The sequence below is a fragment of the Lonchura striata genome, chromosome Z (genome assembly GCF_050655825.1).
Source record: "Lonchura striata isolate lonStrDom1 chromosome Z, ASM5065582v1, whole genome shotgun sequence".
NCBI lineage: Eukaryota > Metazoa > Chordata > Aves > Passeriformes > Estrildidae > Lonchura > Lonchura striata.
The window spans coordinates 442,753-462,896 of NC_140740.1; the positions used below are offsets into that span (position 1 = coordinate 442,753).

The following is a 20,144-nucleotide window of genomic DNA, read 5'->3' on the forward strand; positions in this document are numbered from 1 at the left end:
TGGGGACTGGGCTTATTGCCGCGACCGGAAGCACCAGCGGAAGAGGCGGAGGAGCGGCATCGGCACCGGCACCGAGCGGCGTCCCCGGCCCAGCCCGGCCCAGCCCTCGCCATGGCCACCGCCATCTGGCGCTACCGCGGGGACCCCGAGCCGGAGCTGCCGGCGGCGCTCGGTGAGCGGCCCCGCGGGTAGCGGCGGGTCCCGGGAGTGGCAGCGGCCCCGGGGGTGGCGGCGGCCCCACGCCTCACGGGCTTTCCTCTCCCTTAGTGCGGTTCGCCAACGGCCGGCTGGAGCGGCCCGACTCGCTGCGCTTCGCCGCGTACCGGCACCGGGAGGCGACGCACCCGCGGAAGAAGCACCACAGGATCCTGGTAAGCGCCCGGCACCCGCGGTACCGGAGTACCGGGGTGCGGGATGGAGCGGGAGTGGCACACGGCGGGGCAGGGGCGGATAACGGGCTCAGAGCGGGGGGTGTGAACCATCCTGGTGTCTCTGGGTTCCCCAGGAGCTCTCCTGGTGTCCCTCAGCCCTCTCCAGGGGTCTCTCCCACTTTCCCAGGTCTCGGAGACGGAGCGGCTCTGCTACGTGGGGCACAACTTCGGCACCGACGGGACGAAGTGCAGCTCCCTGTGCAGGTGAGGAGCACGGGGCTAGCAGAGCACTGCTGGGGGCTAGCAGAGCACCGCTCGGGGCTAGCAGAGCACTGCTAGGACTGCCGGCAGCTAGCAGAGCACTGCTCGGGGCTAGCAGAGCACTGCTGGGGCTAGCAAAGCAGCACACGGGCCTCACACTGGTGAGCCGGTGGTCTGGGGGCTGCCGGGCTGCTTGCCTGCAGCTCTGAGGATCATGAGCTCTGGGAGGAAATTTGGAAATTCAGCTGTTGTTCAAGCTATGGCCATCGAGTCCTGCCTAGCAAAAAAAAGGGAAAAGGAAACAGCAGAATGTTGGCACCTACACTTTAAGAGAAAAAAGCAGAATTCTGGCACCTACACTGTACCGAATTCAGTTGTTTTTAGGACTTCTGCACTTACTTAGAGTATCAGTTCTTCTGTTGTTGTGTGCACATATGCCATGGAGGAGCCTTGGCTTATTGTAGTGCTGTGTGTGCAAGGCAGGAGAGCTGCTGGGCTGTGAGACAACCATGACATTGAAATGATTTCTGCTCTCTGCCTCTCGCTGATCAGTGCCCTGTTCTCCCCAGGTACTTTGTTGGCGTGCTGGACAGGAGCTCTGGGCAGATGGAGGTCTACAATGCTGAAATATTCAACATGCAGCCCCTGCTCTCAGGTGGGAGGTGCTGGCAGCCCGGGGCTGTGTCCTGGTGCCCATGGCAGGGACAGGGACAGCTCCTGCACAGCCTGGGAGGGGGAGCACGGCTGGGGGCTCAGCAGGGACTCTACAGGCGGGGAGGCACTCACAGAGCCTCACTGCTCAGGTGCTGCCTTCTCTGGGAGCCTTCTGCTGAGGGAGCCTGACCCTCAGCAGGAATTGCACCCCTGAATTACAAAATAAAACCAAAAACCCACAGGTTTTATCCAGCAGGGCTGCTTTTTGTCATTGCCCAAAGGGTCACATCTATTGTGGCTGATTTTTACCCTGAGCAGCAGGACGTGGGCTGGGCCATAGTCCATATATTGCATGTAAGGCTTTGAAGAAGAAGCCTTTTTTCCTAGGTTCTCATATTTGTCATGTCCTTTACTGAGCCAGGGGACATGGAGCAGGTCCTGTGCCCAGTCTGTCAGTCACAGAGCCAAAGAAATTCCTGTCCTGCTTCTTCTGTGCAAGCAAACTGACTCTTGCTGTTTTGTAGATAACATGATACCTGACGACACAAAGGAGTATCAGAAGAAATCCTACAGGGAGAAGGTAAGGTTGGAGCTGTGTCCTGCTCTGCTGTGACTGTCCAGCTGTGAGGGGCTTGTCTGCAGCCTGGGAGGTTTGCTGTCCTGTAGGGTGAACCTGTGCAGGGCCAGCATTTTCCCAGTGTCCAGGAGGCAGCATGAGCATTGCCTGGCTCAGGAGCATTTTCCTCATTTTCTTGGTTTACCTGGTTATTGCAGGCTGGTCACCAGCCCAGTGACCTCCTGCCCCTCGCAGAGCAGCGCACCCTGCGCCTGCGGGTCCTGCCACAGGAGGAGTTTAAAGTGTGGGAGGAGCAGCAGGGTTTGTGTTCAGTGTGTGTTCCTGCCTTGTGCAGGTGGGTTTGGGGTTTGTGTTCCCTGGGTGCATAGGTTTCAGTGTGTGTTTCTGTTTGTGCAGATGGATTTGGGGTTTGTGTTCTCTGGGTACATAGGTTTCAGTGTGTGTTTCTGTTTGTGCAGATGGATTTGGGGTTTGGGGTTTGTGTTCCCTGGGTGCACAGGGAGTTTCAGTTTGTGTTTCTGCCTTGTGCAGGTGGGTTTGGGGTTTGGGGTTTGTGTTCCCTGGGTGCACAGGGTGTTGGATTTGGGGTTTGTGTTCCCTGGGTGCACAGGGTGTTGGATTTCCCTGGGTGCACAGGGTGTTGGATTTCCCTGGGTGCACAGGGTGTTGGATTTGGGGTTTGTGTTCCCTGGTGCTCAGGGTGTTGGATTTTGGGTCTGTGTTCCCTGGGTGCACAGGTGTTGGATTTGGGGTTTGTGTTCCCTGGGTGCATAGGGCATTTCAGTGTGTGTTTCTGTTTGTGCAAATGGATTTGGGCTTGTATTCCCTGGGTGCACAGGGTGTTTCACTGTGTGTTTCTGCCTTGTGCAGGTGGATTTTGGGTTTTGGGTTTGTGTTCCCTGGTGCACAGGGTGTTGGATTTGGGGTTTGTGTTCCCTGGGTGCACAGGGTGTTGAATTTGGGGTTTGTGTTCCCTGGGTGCACAGGGTGTTGGATTTGGGGTTTGTGTTCCCTGGGTGCACAGGGTGTTGAATTTGGGGTTTGTGTTCCCTGGGTGCACAGGGTGTTGGATTTGGGGTTTGTGTTCCCTGGGTGCACAGGTGTTGGATTTGGGGTTTGTGTTCCCTGGTGCACAGGGTGTTGGGTGTTGGGTTTGTGTTCCCTGGGTGCACAGGGAGTTTCAGTTTGTGTTTCTGCCTTGTGCAGGTGGGTTTGGGGTTTGTGTTCCCTGGGTGCATAGGGCATTTCAGTGTGTGTTTCTGTTTGTGCAAATGGATTTGGGCTTGTATTCCCTGGGTGCACAGGGTGTTTCACTGTGTGTTTCTGCCTTGTGCAGGTGGATTTTGGGTTTGGGGTTTGTGTTCCCTGGATGCACAGGGTTTTGGATTTGGGGTTTGTGTTCCGTGGGTGCACAGGACGTTTCAGTCTGTGTTCCTGCCTTATGCAGGTGAATTTGGGGTTTTGGGTTTGTGTTCCCTGGGTGCGCGGGGCATTTCAGTGTGTGTTTCTGCCTTGTGCAGGTGGGTTTGGGGTTTGTGTTCCCTGGGTGCACAGGGTGTTGGATTTGGGTTTGTGTTCCCTGGGTGCACAGGGTGTTTCAGTGTGTGTTTCTGCCTTGTGCAGGTGGGTTTCCCTGGGTGCACAGAGTGTTTCAGCATGTGTTTTACCTTGTGCAGATGGATTTGTGCATCGAGGCCTTTGGGACCAGCAAGCAGAAGCGAGCTCTGAGCTCCCGCCGCATGAACGCTGTGGGCAGTGACATCGTGAGCACAGCTGTGACAAAAGCAGCTGCAAATGTGATAGATGCCAAGGGAGTGACAGGTGAGGGGGTTCTGTCTCAGGGGTAATCAGGACAGCCTGAAATGCCTTTTTCTGTCTGGAAAAGTGCCTTTTCCATGCCAAGTGTGGTGCAAGTAAGAGGGGTTTTCTTTAAGTAGCTGGTTCAACAGCTGAGATGGGTACATAGAGGAACTGCTTCCTTCTGCTTGTGCTGGACTTGGTGTTGGAGTTACCTGATGAGGGAAGGTCCCTGTGACCTCAGTGTCCATCCTGCCTGCTGTGGGAGCTCCTGTGGGATGTGGGTTCACTGGCAAACAGGCAGTGCCTTTATCTGGTCTGAACTCTGTGGCATGGCTGTTGAAAATCTTCTTACCTCAGAGAGTGGTGCAGCCTTAGGACACATCACAGCACAGTGTGGTGGCACCATCCCTGGGGCTTCCAAGCTGTGGCAGGAGAGAGCTGGGGCTGCCCTGGCTGTGGACATTGGGCAGGGGGGCAGACAAGACCCCTCCAGAGCACTTCTGGGATCCTGAGTGTCACTGCCATGAACAGAAGAGATGTCTGCTGACCCCACCACCTTTCACCTCTTTCGTTCCAGGGTGGATGTTGACTGTGCTCTCACAGCTGCTTTGGGTGTCCACCAGAACACAGGTGCCAAAACTGTGCTCTGCCCACATCTTGGTGCCCTTCTTTCCTAGATGTTTCTCTAGTCTGGACTGGCATTTCTAGATTTTTATGACCATAAGGTTCTTGATAGAAATGTCTAAAACTCCAGTTGTGACTAAAACAATGTTAACCCATTTGAGTGAACTTGCTTCTGAAGGAAGGATTTGGGTTGTGTTGCTGTTCTCTGCATTTTGGCTGTCATGGTCCAAATGCTTCCGTCCCTCCCAAGCTCTGATGCAGGACGTGGCCCAGGAAGACGTGCAGAGCATCTCTGCCTTCCTGCCGCCGTGCCACGAGGACGCCGACAGGCCGGAGCACGTGTACAGGTTTGAGGACAGTATCCTTCTGTGCCACTGCCGTGTGACTCCCCACAGAGCCATCTGCTGTGCTGGGTGAGCTGGGCCTCTGCCCCTCACAGCCCACGAGCTGGCAGCAGGGTGGTGCTGCCGTGGGGTTGGGGGCTGCAGTGCCGTGTCCTGCCTCCCTCCCGTAGGCAGCATCCCACGGGAATGCCGCTGAGCCGTGCGTGTGCCACGCTCTGTTGGAGGCTCAGTTCCTGGACACGCTCCATCCCTTGTCCAGTGAGTGTGGGCAGAGCTGCCCTTCCCAGGGCACAGGAGGGAAGAGGAAAGGAGAGGCCAGGCTTGTTCTTTTCCTTAACATCCTGCTAGTCCTGTCTCCTGCCGAGTACGAGGCGTTGCGGGTGCCAGCAGCCACCCTGGCCAGCATCAGCGAGGAGGAGATGGACAAGAGGGCAGAAGAGAGAAGGTGAGGCCACTGCCAGTGGCCACATGCTGGCTGAGGGGCACTGGGGCAGCCCCTGCCTCGGGGAGCGTGGGGGACACTGGGTGCTCAGCAGCGAGGGGCCCTCTGGGCAGTGAACTCCCCCTCTTTCCTGCAGCCTCTGCTCCTTTGTCCTGGAGGAGCTGAAGTTCCTGCCCACTGATGAGAAGAGCAGGGACCACAAAGCCCGATGCCTCTGGTTCCTGGACACCCTCATCAAGTTCAGCCAGCAGAAAGTGATCAAGAAGAAGAGTAAGAGAGTTTTCAGCTCATAAACGAATACTTTTGGGAATGTCTTCATCCCTTTGCTTGTCAGCTGTGTGGATTATACCTCTGCCACACTCATGGTCCTGCTTTTGAAACAGCCCCACACAAAACATTTTGGTTGAGATTTTCCAGACTTGCCATCTTCCTTAGAACTTGTGTGTCTTTGTCAGTCCTTGGCAGGGCTGAGAGTGGAGGAAGTGGCAAGCCTGGCTCTAAATGTCTTCCTGCATTGCTGGAGACACAGTAGTCACCCATAGGACTTGTCTAAGGAGAATGAGGGGACGACTAGACTTGCTGATAGTAGGGACTTGTTAGTGTGGTCTCAGCTTCAACAGTATTTTGTGGCAAAATAAACACATGCATAGGAGTGTGTGCATTTTAGATGGTACAATATGGAACTGGGAGACTGCTCTTACTAAGAAATTAAAAGCTGCTGGGATTCTCTCAGGCCTGAGAAGTTAATAAGAGACCTAGAAATCAAGCACCAAGGTTAGTTTTCGGTTTGTTGTGTTCCTGGGAAGAGGAATAAATGGTGAGACTCCCAGGGCTGGACTCGGTGATCTTGGTGGGTCCCTTTCCCTGTAGGTGTTCTGATATTCCCTGCTAAGTGTCAGGATGATACTTGTGCTGCTGTGATGGGTGGGCAGGGCAAGGTAGGGTGTGTGTTCCTCATTCCTCTGCAAAGCCCCTTTCTGCCCTAGATCCAATGGGTCCTGAATGCCCACACATCATCAGCAAGAAGCTCATGAAGAATTTCACCTCACTGACCTACAACAATGGCAGGTAAGGGATGGTGTCCGATGCTCTCGAGGCACAGGCATGGCAGAGCTCAGCCTGAGGGGCCACAGACACACCACCAGGAAGCCCCTTTCACTCACGAGTTCTCCCTCTTGCCACACAGCATCCAGAATTTCATCTCCGCGTCCATGAAGGCTAAAATCACCGCCTATGTCATTGCCTTGGCTTTGCACATTAACAACTTCCAGACGGATCTCACCATCCTGCAGAACGACATGAAGCTCTCAGAGAGCAGGTGAGTCATCCTCTTCCTTCACCCCTGCCAGGATCCTCCTGCAGGAGGACCCTGGCAGAGCTCTGGAGTGTCTCTGGACCTAGGGAGGCTTTCACTGTCCAGGGAGGGATGGGCACTTGTCTGTGGGTGCAGGACCTGCATTTTCAGGAATCACCTGGCAGCTGCAGCTCTGCTCCAGCTGTGCTCCTGTCCTTGGCCCTGCAGAGTTCATGGGATCATTTGGCTTTCTGCCAAACTTCAGCTCTTACTGGGTCTTACCAAAGCCCTTGCTCACTGCTTGGTTTTCAAGCTTGCTCATTGGTTTTGATGCCACCACTTATTTTCCCCACCATTACCCTCTATTCTTTGATGAGAAGTGGTGAGTTTAGTGGGTTTAAGAGCACTCTGCTGTTGGTTTCCGTCCATTTTCCTTTTCCTTTCTGGGAGTAAGCTTTTCCAGGAGTCCTTGTTGGCTTTGGCAGTTGTTGCCCAGGTTTGGGTTGTGCTGCCCTGCAGCTGGAACACGGGGCTTCAGGTGCTGTGGGGAGATGTCACCCTGATTTTTTAACATTTTCTAAAGCCTTCTGAGTTTACATTCTTGTAGCAAACTTTCTCACCCACTTTCTGTAAATAACTTAAACTGTTTTTGCATTCCTTCATAGAGGCAGAGAAATTTAAGAGACTGGTATTTTGTCCAGTATTGTTGGAGAGGCAGCACTTTCACCCTCCAATCCACTGTCACCTTTGGAAAACTATAAATGCTGGAGTCAGAAAATAAACTTTCTCTTTTTTACCTTTGCTATAGCAGGAGCTCACATCGTGCTTTCCCGTGTCCTGTAGTGACAGGGAAGAGCATGGAGGAGGCTGGGACCTGCTGGAAGAGCCAGCAGCACCCTGTCTCTGCCTTGCAGCCCTGGTGCCTCCATGGCACCCCTGTGCCCTGAGACACCTCGGGCCCCTCCCGAGGGCTGTGGGCCCTGCAGGGTCGTGCATGGGGGGCTGAGCCCCCCTGATGGCATTTCTCCTGTTTTCCAGAATCCTGGACATCGCCAAGGCCCTGCGGCTCAAGGTGTCCAAGGTCAAGGGGCTGGTGGGGCTGGAGAAGGACCAGCACCACAAGCTGGGCACTCTGTCCCTGCCCTTGCCCACGCAGAAGGCTCCAGAGGGACAGCGGAAGCGCAAGAAAATGAGATGAGAAGCCCAGGGGGTCTGGGGGAGACACAGCCCAGCTCAGAATGTCATGGGGATGCCTTCATCTGCTGGGTGTGGGTCCAGCATCAGCCCTCACCCAGCTGGAGCCCTGGCTGAGGGTGTCACCTCTTTAAAATGCTAGTTTTTTTCTATTTATATAGAAAAAGCTATAATAAAACCTTTTTTTTTCTAGATTGTCTGGGTGGGTGTGAAGTTGAGGTTGAGCACAAGGGAACAGTTTGAGGTGGCAGGTTCTGGTTCATGGCCCCTCCTGGGTTCAAGGTCAGAAGCAGGGAGACAAAGAGTGTGACTTTCATACACCTCTCCGTTTCTCTGGAGTGTCAGTGTAATCCTGTGTTCAACAACTGAAAAAATGTTCACAGTTTTTATCACTTGTCCTATCCAGGCTGTTTTCCTGGGGGAGGGAGAGTTCTGTGATTTGGAGCTGGTATCACCTTCATGGAGAGCAGTGAGTATGGGCCAACAGCTGTGGCTTCCCAGCCCTTTGGAGAGACTTTAGTCTGGTTCCTCTGAATTGTCACTCCTGGGTGATCAGCCTCATGGGGGCTGTTTATTTAGTAGGGCTGTGGGAGTCAGGACCATCAAATGTGTGTGAAACAGGAGCATGGAATGTCAGAGGACATCATCTCTCTGGGATGTTACTGCTTCAGACAGTGATTTGGGTTTGGTGCGTCCTCCTGGGTTTATGTGTCTCCTGACACACCTCAAAGAACCACTTCTCACAGCTGTCATTAGCAGTGGCACGATCATCCTGTGTGCTGGGGATCATTGCTGCTGTGGGAATTGCAGGCTTCAAGTAACCAGCGGGGCTGGTTGAGGTTGGAAGGGACTTGAGAGGTCTTTCTGTCCAGTCCCTCCCCCTGCTCCAGGCAGGGCCACCAGAGCAGGTGCCCAGCTCTGTGTGCAGGTGACCTTGGAGTGTCTGGTTGCAGGAACTCCACAAATCCACAGTGAAACAGTGTTCCCTGATGTTTCCTCTGGTCTGTGAGCTCGTGGCCTCGGGCCTGTCCCTGGGCATTCCCTGCAGGTCTTTACAGCCATGGACGAGGTGTCCCTGAGCCTTCCCTGCTCCAGGCTGAGCTGCCCTGTTCCCTCTGCTGTTCCTCGCAGCAGTGAGGCCCCAGCGCCTTGAGCACCTTCCCGGGCTCCCAGCGTGTCTGGAATGAGGAGCCCAGAGCAGGACTCTGAGAGGATGAGCTCAGTTCTGACTGCCGGGGCGCTGCTGCCCGCTGCCATGGGGGTTTCTGCTGGACAGACACGCACACCCTGTCCGTCCCTGGCCCTCCCAACAGGGACAGCCACTGACACAGCAGCTCCAAAGTGAGCAATTCCCAGGTGCACGGTGCTGCCGTGGCTTGTCCAGGCTGGGGCAGGCCGGCGTGCTGGATCCTGCCAGGAGCACAATCCCTGCACTGCTTTTCCCTATGTTTTTTCCTGTACTGCTTTTCCCTTTTTCCCTGTACTTTTCCCTAACCTGAAAGTGAAACTGGAGACAATTTTAGTAAAGAGGTACTATAAAAGGGGATCTTTATTTGGAGGCTTCCAGGGGCAGTTATGGAAAGATGTCCACAAAAGCCCATCCACATAGGATGAATACAGTTTGTCTAAGTTTAGCAAATCAGCATAATTGACAAAAAAACACCAATTAAGAAGACAAGTGGTGATGGATTTCCCCCCCAGTCAAGCCCCTTCTCTGGAGCCCTCCCTTGGCACTGGATGCACTTTGTCCATAAAATTCATCTCCAGGAGTTGCTGCTCTCACCCTTGGTAGCCAGGAAGAACCAAGACAGCACAGGGGCTTTGTACTTCTGGGGCTTGGAGCTCTGGAATTTGTTTTGTCTTTCTGCCTAGGGAAAGGGCATGCAAAATTACTGGGAAAGCCAGTCACTAATACAATGGGCAACACAGCTACAAATGTGTGTGTGAAGAATACAGAGAACACCAAAAAGAAAAAAAACCACAAAATCCAAAATAGCACCACTATGGACCTGCTTGCTTGTACATTACCCCAGCAGCTGCCTCAGTGGGAAAGAGCAACTGTTTCCCAGCAATTTTATGCCAGTGAAGTGCTGCTGAAGTTGGCCTCGCTCACATGGGCTCTCAGTGTGAGCGGGGCCGTGCTGGGGCTGCTCAGAACCCACGGTGGGCAGGAGGGGAAGGGGGGATGCCCCACATCGGGCTGGGGCCAGAGCAGCCACAGGAAGGCTGCTCACCCTCCAGGGGAAACGGGGCAGAGCAGGGCAGGCACATAACACCATGCCAGGGTGTTCCAAAACCCAGGTGCAGCAGAAACGATTGGGAAATTGAGACTGAATGTCCTCTTTGAAAACGGGCATTTCTGCTTTCTCTGATTTCACAGCACCAGCTCTAAAGGACTGCAAGTTCTGGGCAGCAGAGCACGAGTGTGCAAAAGGAGAGTCAATAGTGGGACTGCCCAAAAGCTGCTCGAAGGTGTGGGAACCCCGGGCTTGGTCTAGGGTCCCATATGGTGGTGAAATTTCTCCTCCAACCCGTGCTTCCAAAGAAAAACTGCGCAGGCTCTTGCTGTTCGGTCTCAAGGCAGTTTATCGTTAGTTATCTAAAAGATTTTCTTCTCAGGCTGTGGCTGCTTGGTCAGCAGTCCGGGCAGAGGCACACACACACCCTGACATCCTCTCTGTCTGCTGTCTTCTCTCCCCCTGCCCAGGGCTGCCTGCTATCTTTTATATGATATATTACGTATAACATGTTTATAGTTTTTACCCAATACCTACTACCTATATTACAAAGTGCTTTTTTACTCTAAACCAATCTGTGAGTGCCAACATCACCAAGAACATGGAGGCAAGGAAGAAGGAGGAAGAACAGGATCAGCCCACTTTCCTCCATCTTAGAACTTCTGACCCCCATGTACAAAGTAAAAACCCCCCTGTACAATACTAAAAAAATTTCCCCTCTGTTTTGTAACTACTTTTACTATGCTATCTAAACTTTTGTGACTGCTTGTTCCACCTCCAAAGTTGGTAACTCATTCCATGGCTCAAACTCAAAATCAAAGCTGTTTCCAGCTGCCTGTCAGGGTCTAAAATGCTTCTGACCAAGGCCTGGAACCTCTAAAAATGTCTGAGAGACATTCTGAGTTCCAACAGAAGGGAGCCAGGTCTGGAGTCCTGATTGAGCAGCTGTGGGACTGAGGTGCTCAGAGTGCTCTCTGCTTCACCCACCTGACTTTCCTGCTCTGGGCGTCTGCAAGACCAGAGCATCATTACTAATCTGGGGGCCCTCATGTCCTGACCTCCTTTTGCTCTCTGAATCTCACTGTGTCCTCCCTCACACCCTGCACCAAGGCTTTCTGCATCACTCCACTCTCGGGAGAGAAGAGTCGAGGTCAAGTTTCTAACCAAAAGAAAAATCCACTGAACACCCAGCCCCTGCTCCAGAGTACGGCCCTGGAGGAGGACCCTGGTGTGTCGGAGCCCAGCACATCCCTCTGGCTGCCCTGCTGGCTGCAGACCCTGGCAGGGGCTCAGAGACCCTGGCATGAAATAAAAAACACCTGTGCCTTTGATTTTAGCCCGTGGAGAAAACTGCCAACTCTGTATGAGGAATTACAAGCCACAAGGGTTTGAGTAGTGTGATATTTGAATTAACACAGGGTGGAAAAGTAGAATTTTGGGATTTTTAGAATGGGGTTCAAGGGGGTACAAGATGGAGGAATTTGGGCATGCCCTGGCCTTCTTCTTCTTTGTCTTCTCCTCCATGTCTTGGTGTGATGGTGGCACTTTTCTATTGGTTCAAGGCAGAGATTCACAGTCTAACATGGGTAATGGGAATTGGTAATAAATTGTAAACTTACACACATAGTTTCGAGTATATAAGGTGGGAGCTGCCCAGGGCTCAGGGCAGACTGCCATGGCCTCCTTGCTAGCCAGAGCTGGGCAGGTCAGAGAAAGAATGTTTAGATAAGGAGAAATAAACAACCTTGAAAGCACAGTCAGAAGCATTCCAGGCTCCTTCATTTGTCTGTGTTCGGATTAGGGAAGCAAAGACTCTTTGTGATCTCTTGGGATCACCCTGACCTAGGAGCCCTGACAGAGAAATCGACATGAGGTGAGGCTGCCCGAGGACAGGCACAAGAACTGGAGGATGTCCTTGCCCAGCACGAGGGCCTGGGGCTGCAGGCTGTGACCAAATGGAACAGCTCTCCCTTCTGCAGCCCTGTGCACCTGCAGCCTCTGGGCTGCCCAGCTGGACTCACCAGCACTGCTCAGCTTCCTCAAAGACAGCAGTTAAATATTTACACAGCAGAGGTGTTCAATATTTTCCAGACAAACAAAATCACGTCTTAAATCCACATCTTAAAGTGTTAGGAAATAATTACAAATTGCCTTTGCCTAGCCCACTCTGACAAATAGCAGAGATCAGAAGGTAATTAAATTACACCTCTTTTTATTTGCCCATTCCCCATGTGTGCTTCATTTGGCTCGGCCCTGCTCCCACTCAGGCTGCAGTGAGCCCACCACTCACCACCACTGATTGCTGCTGATGTGCACTCCTACCTCCTACTCAGCTGGCAATTCCAGCCCAGTGAGCTCCCACTGACAGCTGGGCAGGGAACGCTGCCTCCCTCCCCAGCTCCAGAAATTCTGTCTGCAGTCTTTGGGTCATGGAACGGAAAAGGAGTCCAAAGCCTGGGCTCCCCAGCCCTGGGACAGTCCTGCTCTGGGCAGGTCTGTCTGGCAACGGCAGATTTGAGAGCTTGGGCAGCTGCAGGCTGAGCTGATGCTGAGGGAAAGCCTCAGGGCAGTGTCCAGGCGTTCCCCAGCCAGACCTCTGCTCTCTGAGCCCTGACTGAACAGGCACCAGCCAGGTGAGGGGCATGGCCAGGGTGGACAGTGCAGCCCAGCCTCTGCAGCTGGGCTTTCAGAGGCTCCAGTGGACCCAGCTGAGTGGCTCCAGGTCCACCAGAGACTGGGCAGCCACCAGCTGCTGCCATCCGGGGGACTGTACAAACCACAAACTGCACGGGACTGCTGAGGAACGCGTCCCCAGCTGTTCATTTTCCAGCATCACTCTCATTCCAAGGTTATGACAATGGGAAGGTGCCAGCAGCTCACATCCCAGCAGCAGAACAAGAACTTAATGTTACAGCTTACTTTAAAAGCTTTATGACCAGTCACACAAAGCAAAAGCACACTGGCACTAGTTCTATCCAACCTGTATAAGCACACATACCTTTGGTTAAAGCAATGCTCGCTTATTTCCAATACAATACCTGCTTGTAAGCCTTAAGATACAATGCACAGAGCTCCATTATTAAGCTTAGACCTTCCTAATATCTCACCAGAGATACTTTTCTGCACCTTAGGGAGTTATTCTACCCCAGTGTTAACACACAGACCATTGCTCTATTTGTCCTTTCTTTCTACTTCTTGTATATTTTTATGCTGACAAATCTTATGGCTACTGCTGAGCTCTCATCACCATCCTGCTGTCTTGGAGGCCTTTTGCAGCGTGCCCAAACCCCTCTGATTTTAAGGAATCCCACAGCCAGCAACCTGCCCTTCATCTGGGCTGCTCAGCCACGGGAGAGGGGCTGGGGAGCAGCGGGCAGGGGCTGGAGGGCTCACAGCCCTTTGTGCTCCGTGTCTGCGCTGCCGGCGGTGCCCAGCGTGGGTCAGCCCCTGCAGGCGCTGCCTCCCAGCCCCACGGCCCTCGGGAGGAAGGGAAGGGATGCACTGCCAGGGGATGCAGCGCTGGGGCAGCTGCCCAAAGCCTGGCCGCCTGTCCTGCTGCAGCTCTGGCCCCAGGTGCGTGCCGGGGCGTGCAGCTGGCTGCTCTGTCACCCGCTGTCCCCGTGGGCTTCCCCGGGGCACAGGGCAGCAGTGGGGCGGCAGGGCCACCTCTGGGGCAGTGCTGGTCGCTGCTGGCCAGCGCTGGCCCCAGCCTGCCCTGCCCCACCAGCAGCAGCTCACCATGCCCCCTGCGCCCCAGGCAGCCGCTCCAGCTCAGGCTGCCACGCTCAGCAGCACCAGCCCCTGCAGCCCCAAGCAGGGACGGGCACTGTCCTGCAGGGCTCCAGGTCCGGCGTGCTGCTGGTTTGGGAGGCCAGGCAGGGCTGCCAGGACCCTCTGTCCAGTCTCTCCAGCCCCATTGCCCCGTGCCAGGCTGGCTGTGCTCCCGGCAGCCCTGCACGGCAGCAGCCCAGGCTGGCTGGGAGCCGCCGCAGCTGCAGCAGCAATGCAGCGACCTCCTGGAGCACCTCTGCAGGTGAGGACAAGGTCACACAGTCACAGAGCCACTGACAGGGTAAAAGAGCCCTGAGGTCACGGAGCCCAGGCTTTGAGCAGTGGTCACCAGCCAGCCAGAACAGAGCACAGCGTGCCACCGTGGGAACCCCGGGCAGGGGAATATCTCCTGTCTGCCCTGGCTGCTCTGACTCCCAGGGCAGCTCTGACTCTGACCCTCATTCATGGAGAAGGCCTCCTAAGCCTCAAAGTCAACTAGAAACCACAAAAGTGTGAAATAGACTGTAGAGAGTAGTGGAGTATGTCACATGGGTGAGAAATTTAGGTTTTAGGATTTTTAGCATACTGTTGATAGATACAAGATGGAGGATATATGCTGTTGTCTCAAATTTCTTCTCTCTTCCTCTTCCTCTTTCTTCTTGGGTTTGGGTGGTATCTTGTAATTGGGTAGAAAAATCTGCATTGTGGGTCTTTAGGGGTCAGTTATTGGGTTAGAAAGGAAAATAAAAATCCGCATTGTGGGTTTTTAGGGGTCCGTTATTGGGTTAGAAAGGGAAATAATCTAGGTGTCACTTGTTAACTGGGTAGTTTAGTTTTTGATTAGACTTAAAAAACCTTGCAGCCGTTGGCCATTTTTGTGCTGTTTTCACGCATGCAAGGTCTGGGCACAGACTGTGCTGAAGTTGTGATAAGATAACAATAAAACAAGAACCTGAAGACAGTAAAAGTCCTGTGCATCTGCTTTTCCTGACACAGACCTGCTCCAGGAGGGTTTCCCCTGCCAGGGCAGCCCCCAGGGAGCTGCCCAGCTCGGGGTCTGCAAGCTCACATGCCACGTTCCGCTGTCCCCAGACAGCTCCGGGACAGTAACTGCAGCACCCCTCTGGCAGCGCATTCCCAAGCCTGATCCCTGGAGACAAAACTGATTCCCTCCCCAGCACGGCCTGAGGCTGTGTCCCCTCCTCGGAGCCTGCCCGGCCGGCAGCACGGGCGAAGGGGTCACAGGACGTGAGAGCCCACCTGGATTCGCGCCTGCCCACGCACAGCTGAGCCACCGCCACTGTGCCCACGCAGAGCTGAGCACTGTGTCCACTCTGCCCACGCAGAGCTCAGCTCTCTGCCCACGCAGAGCTCAGCACCGTGCCCACTGTGCCCACGCACAGCTGAGCACCGTGCCCACTCTGCCCACGCACAGCTGAGCTCTGTGCCCACGCACAGCTGAGCACCGCCCATGCAAAGCTGAGCTCTCTGCCCACTGTGCCCACGCACAGCTCAGCTCTCTGCCCACGCAGACCCCGGCCCGTTGCCCCACTGCCGCGGGCGGCAGGGCCGCCGGAGCCGTTCTGGCGCTGCTGTCCCACCGGAGCTGCGGGGCCGTGCCGGGCAGACCGCCGCGCTCCCACGGGCTCAGGGCTCCGGGGCCGGCCGAGACCCGCTCCGGCCCGCCGGGACCCCCGGCACGGGCACGGCCGGGCGGAACGCGCCCAGGGCTGGCCCGGCGCCCGCCGCTGCCCCGGCTGGGACGGGGCTCCGTGGTGCGGACCACGCTCCGCACCGCCGCAAGCCCGGCACGGCACGGCTCGGCACGGCAGGGCAGGGCACCGGAGGGAGAACCGGCGGGACACAGAGCCCCGGGCCATGCGGTGCCGGGCTGACTGCGCAGCCCTGGGCACGGTGAGCACGGAACAAACGCGGCCGTGAGCAGTACCCGGTGCCAGCACCGCACCGGCCCCGCACCGGCACGGACCCCGCCGGCGCCTCCCGGCTGCGGGAGCGGGGACCGGCACGGCACGACTCGGGCGGAGCCCAGCTGGCCCGGCCCGGAGCTGTCCCGTGTCTGTCCCGGCTCTGTCCCGGGTCTCTCCCGGCTCTGTCCCGGGTCCCTCCTGGCTCTGTCCCGGGTCCCTCCTGGCTCTGTCCCGGGTCTCTCCCTGGTCTCTCCCGGCTCTCTCCCGGGTTTCTCCCGGGTCCCTCCCGGCTCTGTCCCGGGTCCCTCCCGGCTCTGTCCCGGTTCTGTCCCGGGTTTCTCCCTGGTCTCTCCCGGGTCCGCCCCGCTCCCTCCCGCGCTCCCGCCGTCACTCACTCGCCTCCGCCCCGCCCCGGAGGCGTGGCCTGACCAACCTCGCCGTCTGATTGGCGGGCGTGAGCGGGGGCGTGGCCCGCGCCGCGCGGACGGCTAACGCCGCCGGGTCTCCCGCCCCGCGCGGCGCGCGGTGACGTCACACGTCGGCGCGGTGACGTCAGAGCGCGGCGCGGGGCCGCGCCGGGCCGGGCGCTCGTGGGGCGGCGGTCCCGCGGCCGGAGCGGTCCCGGTGAGCTCCCGGTACATCCCGGTACCATCCCGGTACCATCCCGGTACGCTCCTGTGCGACCCCGGTCCCATCCCGGTGAGCTCCTGTGCGACCCCGGTACCATCCCGGTGCGCTCCCGGTGCTATCCCGCTACCATCCCGGTACCGGTGCGCTCCCGGTGCCCTCCCTGTGCGCTCCGCTCCGGTGCCGCCCCGCAGCGCCCCCGCCGCGGGCTCCGCGCACGCGCCGGGCAGCGGCAGCCGCGGCTCCCGGGCCCGGTGCGCCGCCGCCGCCGCCGGGCTGACCTTGGGCCCGCGGCGGAGCCGGGACCCGCCGGGCCGCGCCGGGGCGGCGCTGCGGGGCCGGTGCAGGGCTCCGGTGCCGCGGCCCCGAGCGGGCAGGCCCCAAAGCCGGGAGCATCTCGGGCCCCGGCTGCGGCCCCCGGGGCACGGAGACACCGCTCAGAGGCCGCGGGACCCCGAGAGCCAACGGGAGAGCAAACGGCTCTGTCCCTTCCCTGCCTTTCTCCCCCCAGCCCTTTCCTCCCCTCCCTTTTCTCCTCCGTTTCTCCCTGCTCCTTTCTCTCTCGCCCATCCTCCCCCTTTCCTTCCCCCTTTCTCGCTGCCCTCCTCGTCCAGGCAGGGCTGTTGTCCCAGACACCGCTGCAGGTGCCGGGCGGGATCCGAGGCTCAGGAGCTCCCACAGTCTCGCCCACACACTGGTCAGCTGTCACCAACCTTCCTCCGGCTGGGTGGGGATCGAGGGTGGGATTTGGGCACCTGCAGGAGCATCTTCTCATGGGATTACAGAAATCATCCCATTTTTCTGTCCAACAGGGTTTGCCAGGTAACAATCCCTGCAGTCCTGCTCACACCAGCTGGTCAAGCTGCCTCAGTTCCACATCCTTCAGGACGCTGGGCCTGGCTGAATTCGCCTTGTGAAGCTTCTCAGCAGGAGTGGACGCCGGGCGTGGGGGCTGCTGCAGAGGAGGCTGCGTGGCAGTGAGCTGGGACTTGTGCAGGGTTCCTGCACCGTGTCACTGAAGCCACCCCAGTGTGCCATCTGTGCATCCCTTGTGGCTGCAGGTGCTCAGCTGCGGGCCGAGTGCAGCCGCACAAAGTGTGGTTTGTGCCGCAGGGAGAGGCAGAGTGCAAGGATCAGGCTTTGTGATGCTGCTGCACGCGTTTGATTCAGCTTTGGCTTTTTACAGGTTTTGTGGCAGCCTCTCTTTAGTTTGCTCACACAGCGTTTTATCAGCGTGAGGGCCCGCCTCTGGCTGTTGGAACCTGTGATTTATTTCCATTTCAATCCCAGCAGAGCGGGAGGGAGGGCGTGCTGAGTGTTGGGGCGGCCTGGCGTGAGCAGGGATGGCAGGGGCGCCGCGGGGCCCGGCGGGCGCTGCCGCCGCCCCTGCGCCGGCGGGGTGACGCGGTAGGGCCGAGCTGCAGCGGCTCCACCATGGCCCCGGCCGCCCCCGAGGAGGCGGCGGGCTCCTCGGGCAAGCACTACGTGTGCGGGCTGTGCGCCGCCTTCACCAACATCGCGGTGACCTTCCCCATCCAGAAGGTGCTGTTCCGGCAGCAGCTGCACGGGCTGCGCGCGCGCGATGCCGTGCGCCAGCTGCGCCGCGACGGGCTGCGCACGCTCTACCGCGGCATCCTGCCCCCGCTGCTGCAGAAGACCACCACTCTGGCCCTCATGTTCGGCCTCTACGAGGATTTCTCGGCGCTGCTGCTCAGCGAGGCCCGCGGCCCCGAGCTGCTGACGCGCAGCGTGGCGGCCGCGCTGGCCGGCACCACCGAGGCCATGCTCACGCCCTTCGAGCGCGTGCAGACGCTGCTGCAGGACCACAGGCACCACGACAAGTTCACAAATACCTACCAGGCGTTCAAGGTGCTGAAGGCCTACGGGGTGCGGGAGTATTACCGGGGACTGGTGCCCATTCTGCTCCGCAACGGGCCCAGCAACGTGCTCTTCTTCGGCCTGCGGGGGCCCATCAAGCAGTGCCTGCCCGAGGCCACCTCGCACAGCTCGCACCTGGTCAACGACTTCATCTGTGGCGGGCTGCTGGGCGCCGTGCTGGGCTTCTTATTCTTCCCTATCAACGTCGTAAAGACTCGCATGCAGGCGCAGATCGGCGGCGAGTTTCAGTCCTTCCCCAAAGTGCTGGCGAAGATCTGGCTGGAACGCGACAGGAAGGTGATCCACCTGTTCCGAGGAGCCCACCTCAACTACCACCGCTCGGTGCTGTCCTGGGGGATCATCAACGCCACCTATGAGTTCCTGCTGAAGCTGCTGTGACCCCGTCCTGCTCGTGGGCTGCCAGCACTCTCAGTGTCCCGGGGAGCAGTGCCTGTGCCTGTGGCAGGTAACTCTTCCCAGCCTTCCGTATTTATGGGGTGAATGGTGATACATTTAAACCTTGGTGCAATTATGATGAACTTCTTAGAGTATTCCTTTGCTGGCAGGTGAGTTTACCCATAACAGAGCTACCAGGCAAGTACAAGGTGTAAAAGAGGAAAGGAAAGTAGGCTGTATCACTCCCAAAATTGCATTGTGCTCTGTGATGGGGCACTCCGCTGCCCATGTTTTGAACATGAGAATCAAGGAGGAGCTGAAGAAAAACAATTCCATTGCCTGATCATCTTCCCAGCCTCGATTATGGAACTGCATTTTCAGGTGTTGTGGGGTTCTCATCGTGCAAAGTTCAAAGGACAGGTACAGAAGGGGATGATGAGGTGCAGAGCTCCTGGCTGCGCCTCAGCCTGCTGCAGCCGCCGCTGTGCGGCTGCGGTGACCGTGTCCTCCAGCCGCGGCACCCACCTCGGCCCAGGCTGGATCTCGTGTGTGTACGTGTGCGTGTTTGTACGTGTGCCTTCCTGGGAAAAGGGAAACGGGGAAGGAATGGGACAGCAAACTCACTGAAGCTTTAAAGTGTCCTTCCTCGTTAAAAAACATGGAGTTTGTTCTGCTTTTTCTGAGGACTTTTTATTTTTTAATTGCTGCTTTTTCTGTTGCCTCCAGCTACAGGATCAGGGAGGTTGTCCCTGTCTTTAAGGCTCACGGGACACTCCAGCTCCTGCAGCTGCTCAAGCACTTCACACACGGCTTTTTGCACTGCCACGTCTTCTCTTTTCTCTGCTCCCTCTGTGGAATTATCAATCACGAGACATTTGTACCCAAAACTCGGGGTTCTGCCTGCTTGGTGTGTTTGTTCATGGTTCTGCAACACGGAGTGGCACGGGCAAGGTGAGAGTCCTGGGTTACCTGCTCCAGTGGAGGTCTGTAGGTACAGTGGAGATGAAAAGCCAAAGATGACCTCGGAGGCAGGGAGGCAGGAAAGGTGGGGTGCTTGGAGATGTGTTTCAGGACTTGTGTGGGCAGGCATTGGAAAGGACTGAGGGAAACCTGTGTCTCACAGAGAGCAGAGAGAGAGACTCGAGGCTTTAGCTGCAGGGGCAGAAGAGCGAGCACAACCCTGAGCTGGATGAGGGTCCCGACAAAAAGTGTTTGATTCTCCCTGAGGGCTTCCTCTTTAATTAAACTATACATTCACATATAAACCAAAACTCTTCGGATGATGGGGAGCAGAAAAGCTTTCAGAAACTGCTTTGAATTTAGTCTTAAGTTTTGGAGGGGCTATTGCTTTTCTGAATTTGGGTTTTCCATTTGCTAAAACTGTCTTCCGAAATTGATCCTAATCAGTGTGTTGTAATCATACAGTCCTGAGCTTCACAGACAGCAGTGGGTGGGCACAAGCACGAGTTCCTGTATCCCAGTGGTGATTATCTCCATCTAAATAAAATGTTTACTGGATGTTTGTTACTGGCAGAATCTGATTTTTACTGGTGTACCTTTTTTTTTTTGTAATCTCTCCTTGATGGAATAAAAAAAAATCTGCATCGTGTTTCTCTGTGGAAGATGTTATGTGCTCCTGTAACATCAGGGAAACCAAAGTGTCAAGGGTTTGGCACAAGCTCAGAGCTGGTCAGTGCCCAGCAAAAATGAAATAGTGGAGCCCTGGGTGTGAAGTTCAGAGTCAAT

General features: G+C 56.5%; 2 protein-coding genes and 1 long non-coding RNA gene across 3 annotated transcripts; all 3 read left to right on the plus strand.

Annotated features, from left to right (window-relative positions):
• Positions 1-32: 32 nt before the first annotated feature.
• Positions 33-14,536, plus strand: POLR1E (RNA polymerase I subunit E). Its single transcript, XM_021551847.4, has 12 exons — positions 33-172; positions 268-371; positions 559-635; positions 1,202-1,287; positions 1,811-1,866; positions 3,540-3,684; positions 4,538-4,645; positions 4,980-5,076; positions 5,210-5,343; positions 6,060-6,141; positions 6,260-6,391; positions 7,406-14,536. The coding sequence occupies exons 1-12, from the start codon at positions 112-114 to the stop codon at positions 7,563-7,565; spliced, it is 1,242 nt and encodes a 413-aa protein (XP_021407522.2). The 5' UTR covers positions 33-111; the 3' UTR covers positions 7,566-14,536.
• On the plus strand, positions 1,873-2,823 carry LOC146763559 (uncharacterized). Its single transcript, XR_014951622.1, has 3 exons — positions 1,873-2,231; positions 2,294-2,600; positions 2,702-2,823. It is a non-coding gene; the product is annotated as an uncharacterized LOC146763559 (long non-coding RNA).
• A 2,570-nt stretch (positions 14,537-17,106) lies between the features above and the next one.
• Positions 17,107-19,934, plus strand: SLC25A51 (solute carrier family 25 member 51). The gene has a single exon (XM_021551855.4). The coding sequence runs from the start codon at positions 17,559-17,561 to the stop codon at positions 18,399-18,401; it is 843 nt and encodes a 280-aa protein (XP_021407530.1). The 5' UTR covers positions 17,107-17,558; the 3' UTR covers positions 18,402-19,934.
• Positions 19,935-20,144: the final 210 nt, after the last annotated feature.

What these genes read in the sequence shown, in the direction of transcription:
- POLR1E (XM_021551847.4), top strand. Translation starts at nt 112, where the DNA reads ATGGCCACCGCCATCTGGCGCTACCGCGGGGACCCCGAGCCGGAGCTG. An exon ending in CGTGTACAGGTTTGAGGACA is followed by an intron (nt 4,646 to 4,979) that starts GTATCCTTCTGT and finishes ACATCCTGCTAG; the next exon opens with TCCTGTCTCCTGCCGAGTAC. An exon ending in AAGAGGGCAGAAGAGAGAAG is followed by an intron (nt 5,077 to 5,209) that starts GTGAGGCCACTG and finishes TCTTTCCTGCAG; the next exon opens with CCTCTGCTCCTTTGTCCTGG.
- SLC25A51 (XM_021551855.4), top strand. Translation starts at nt 17,559, where the DNA reads ATGGCCCCGGCCGCCCCCGAGGAGGCGGCGGGCTCCTCGGGCAAGCAC.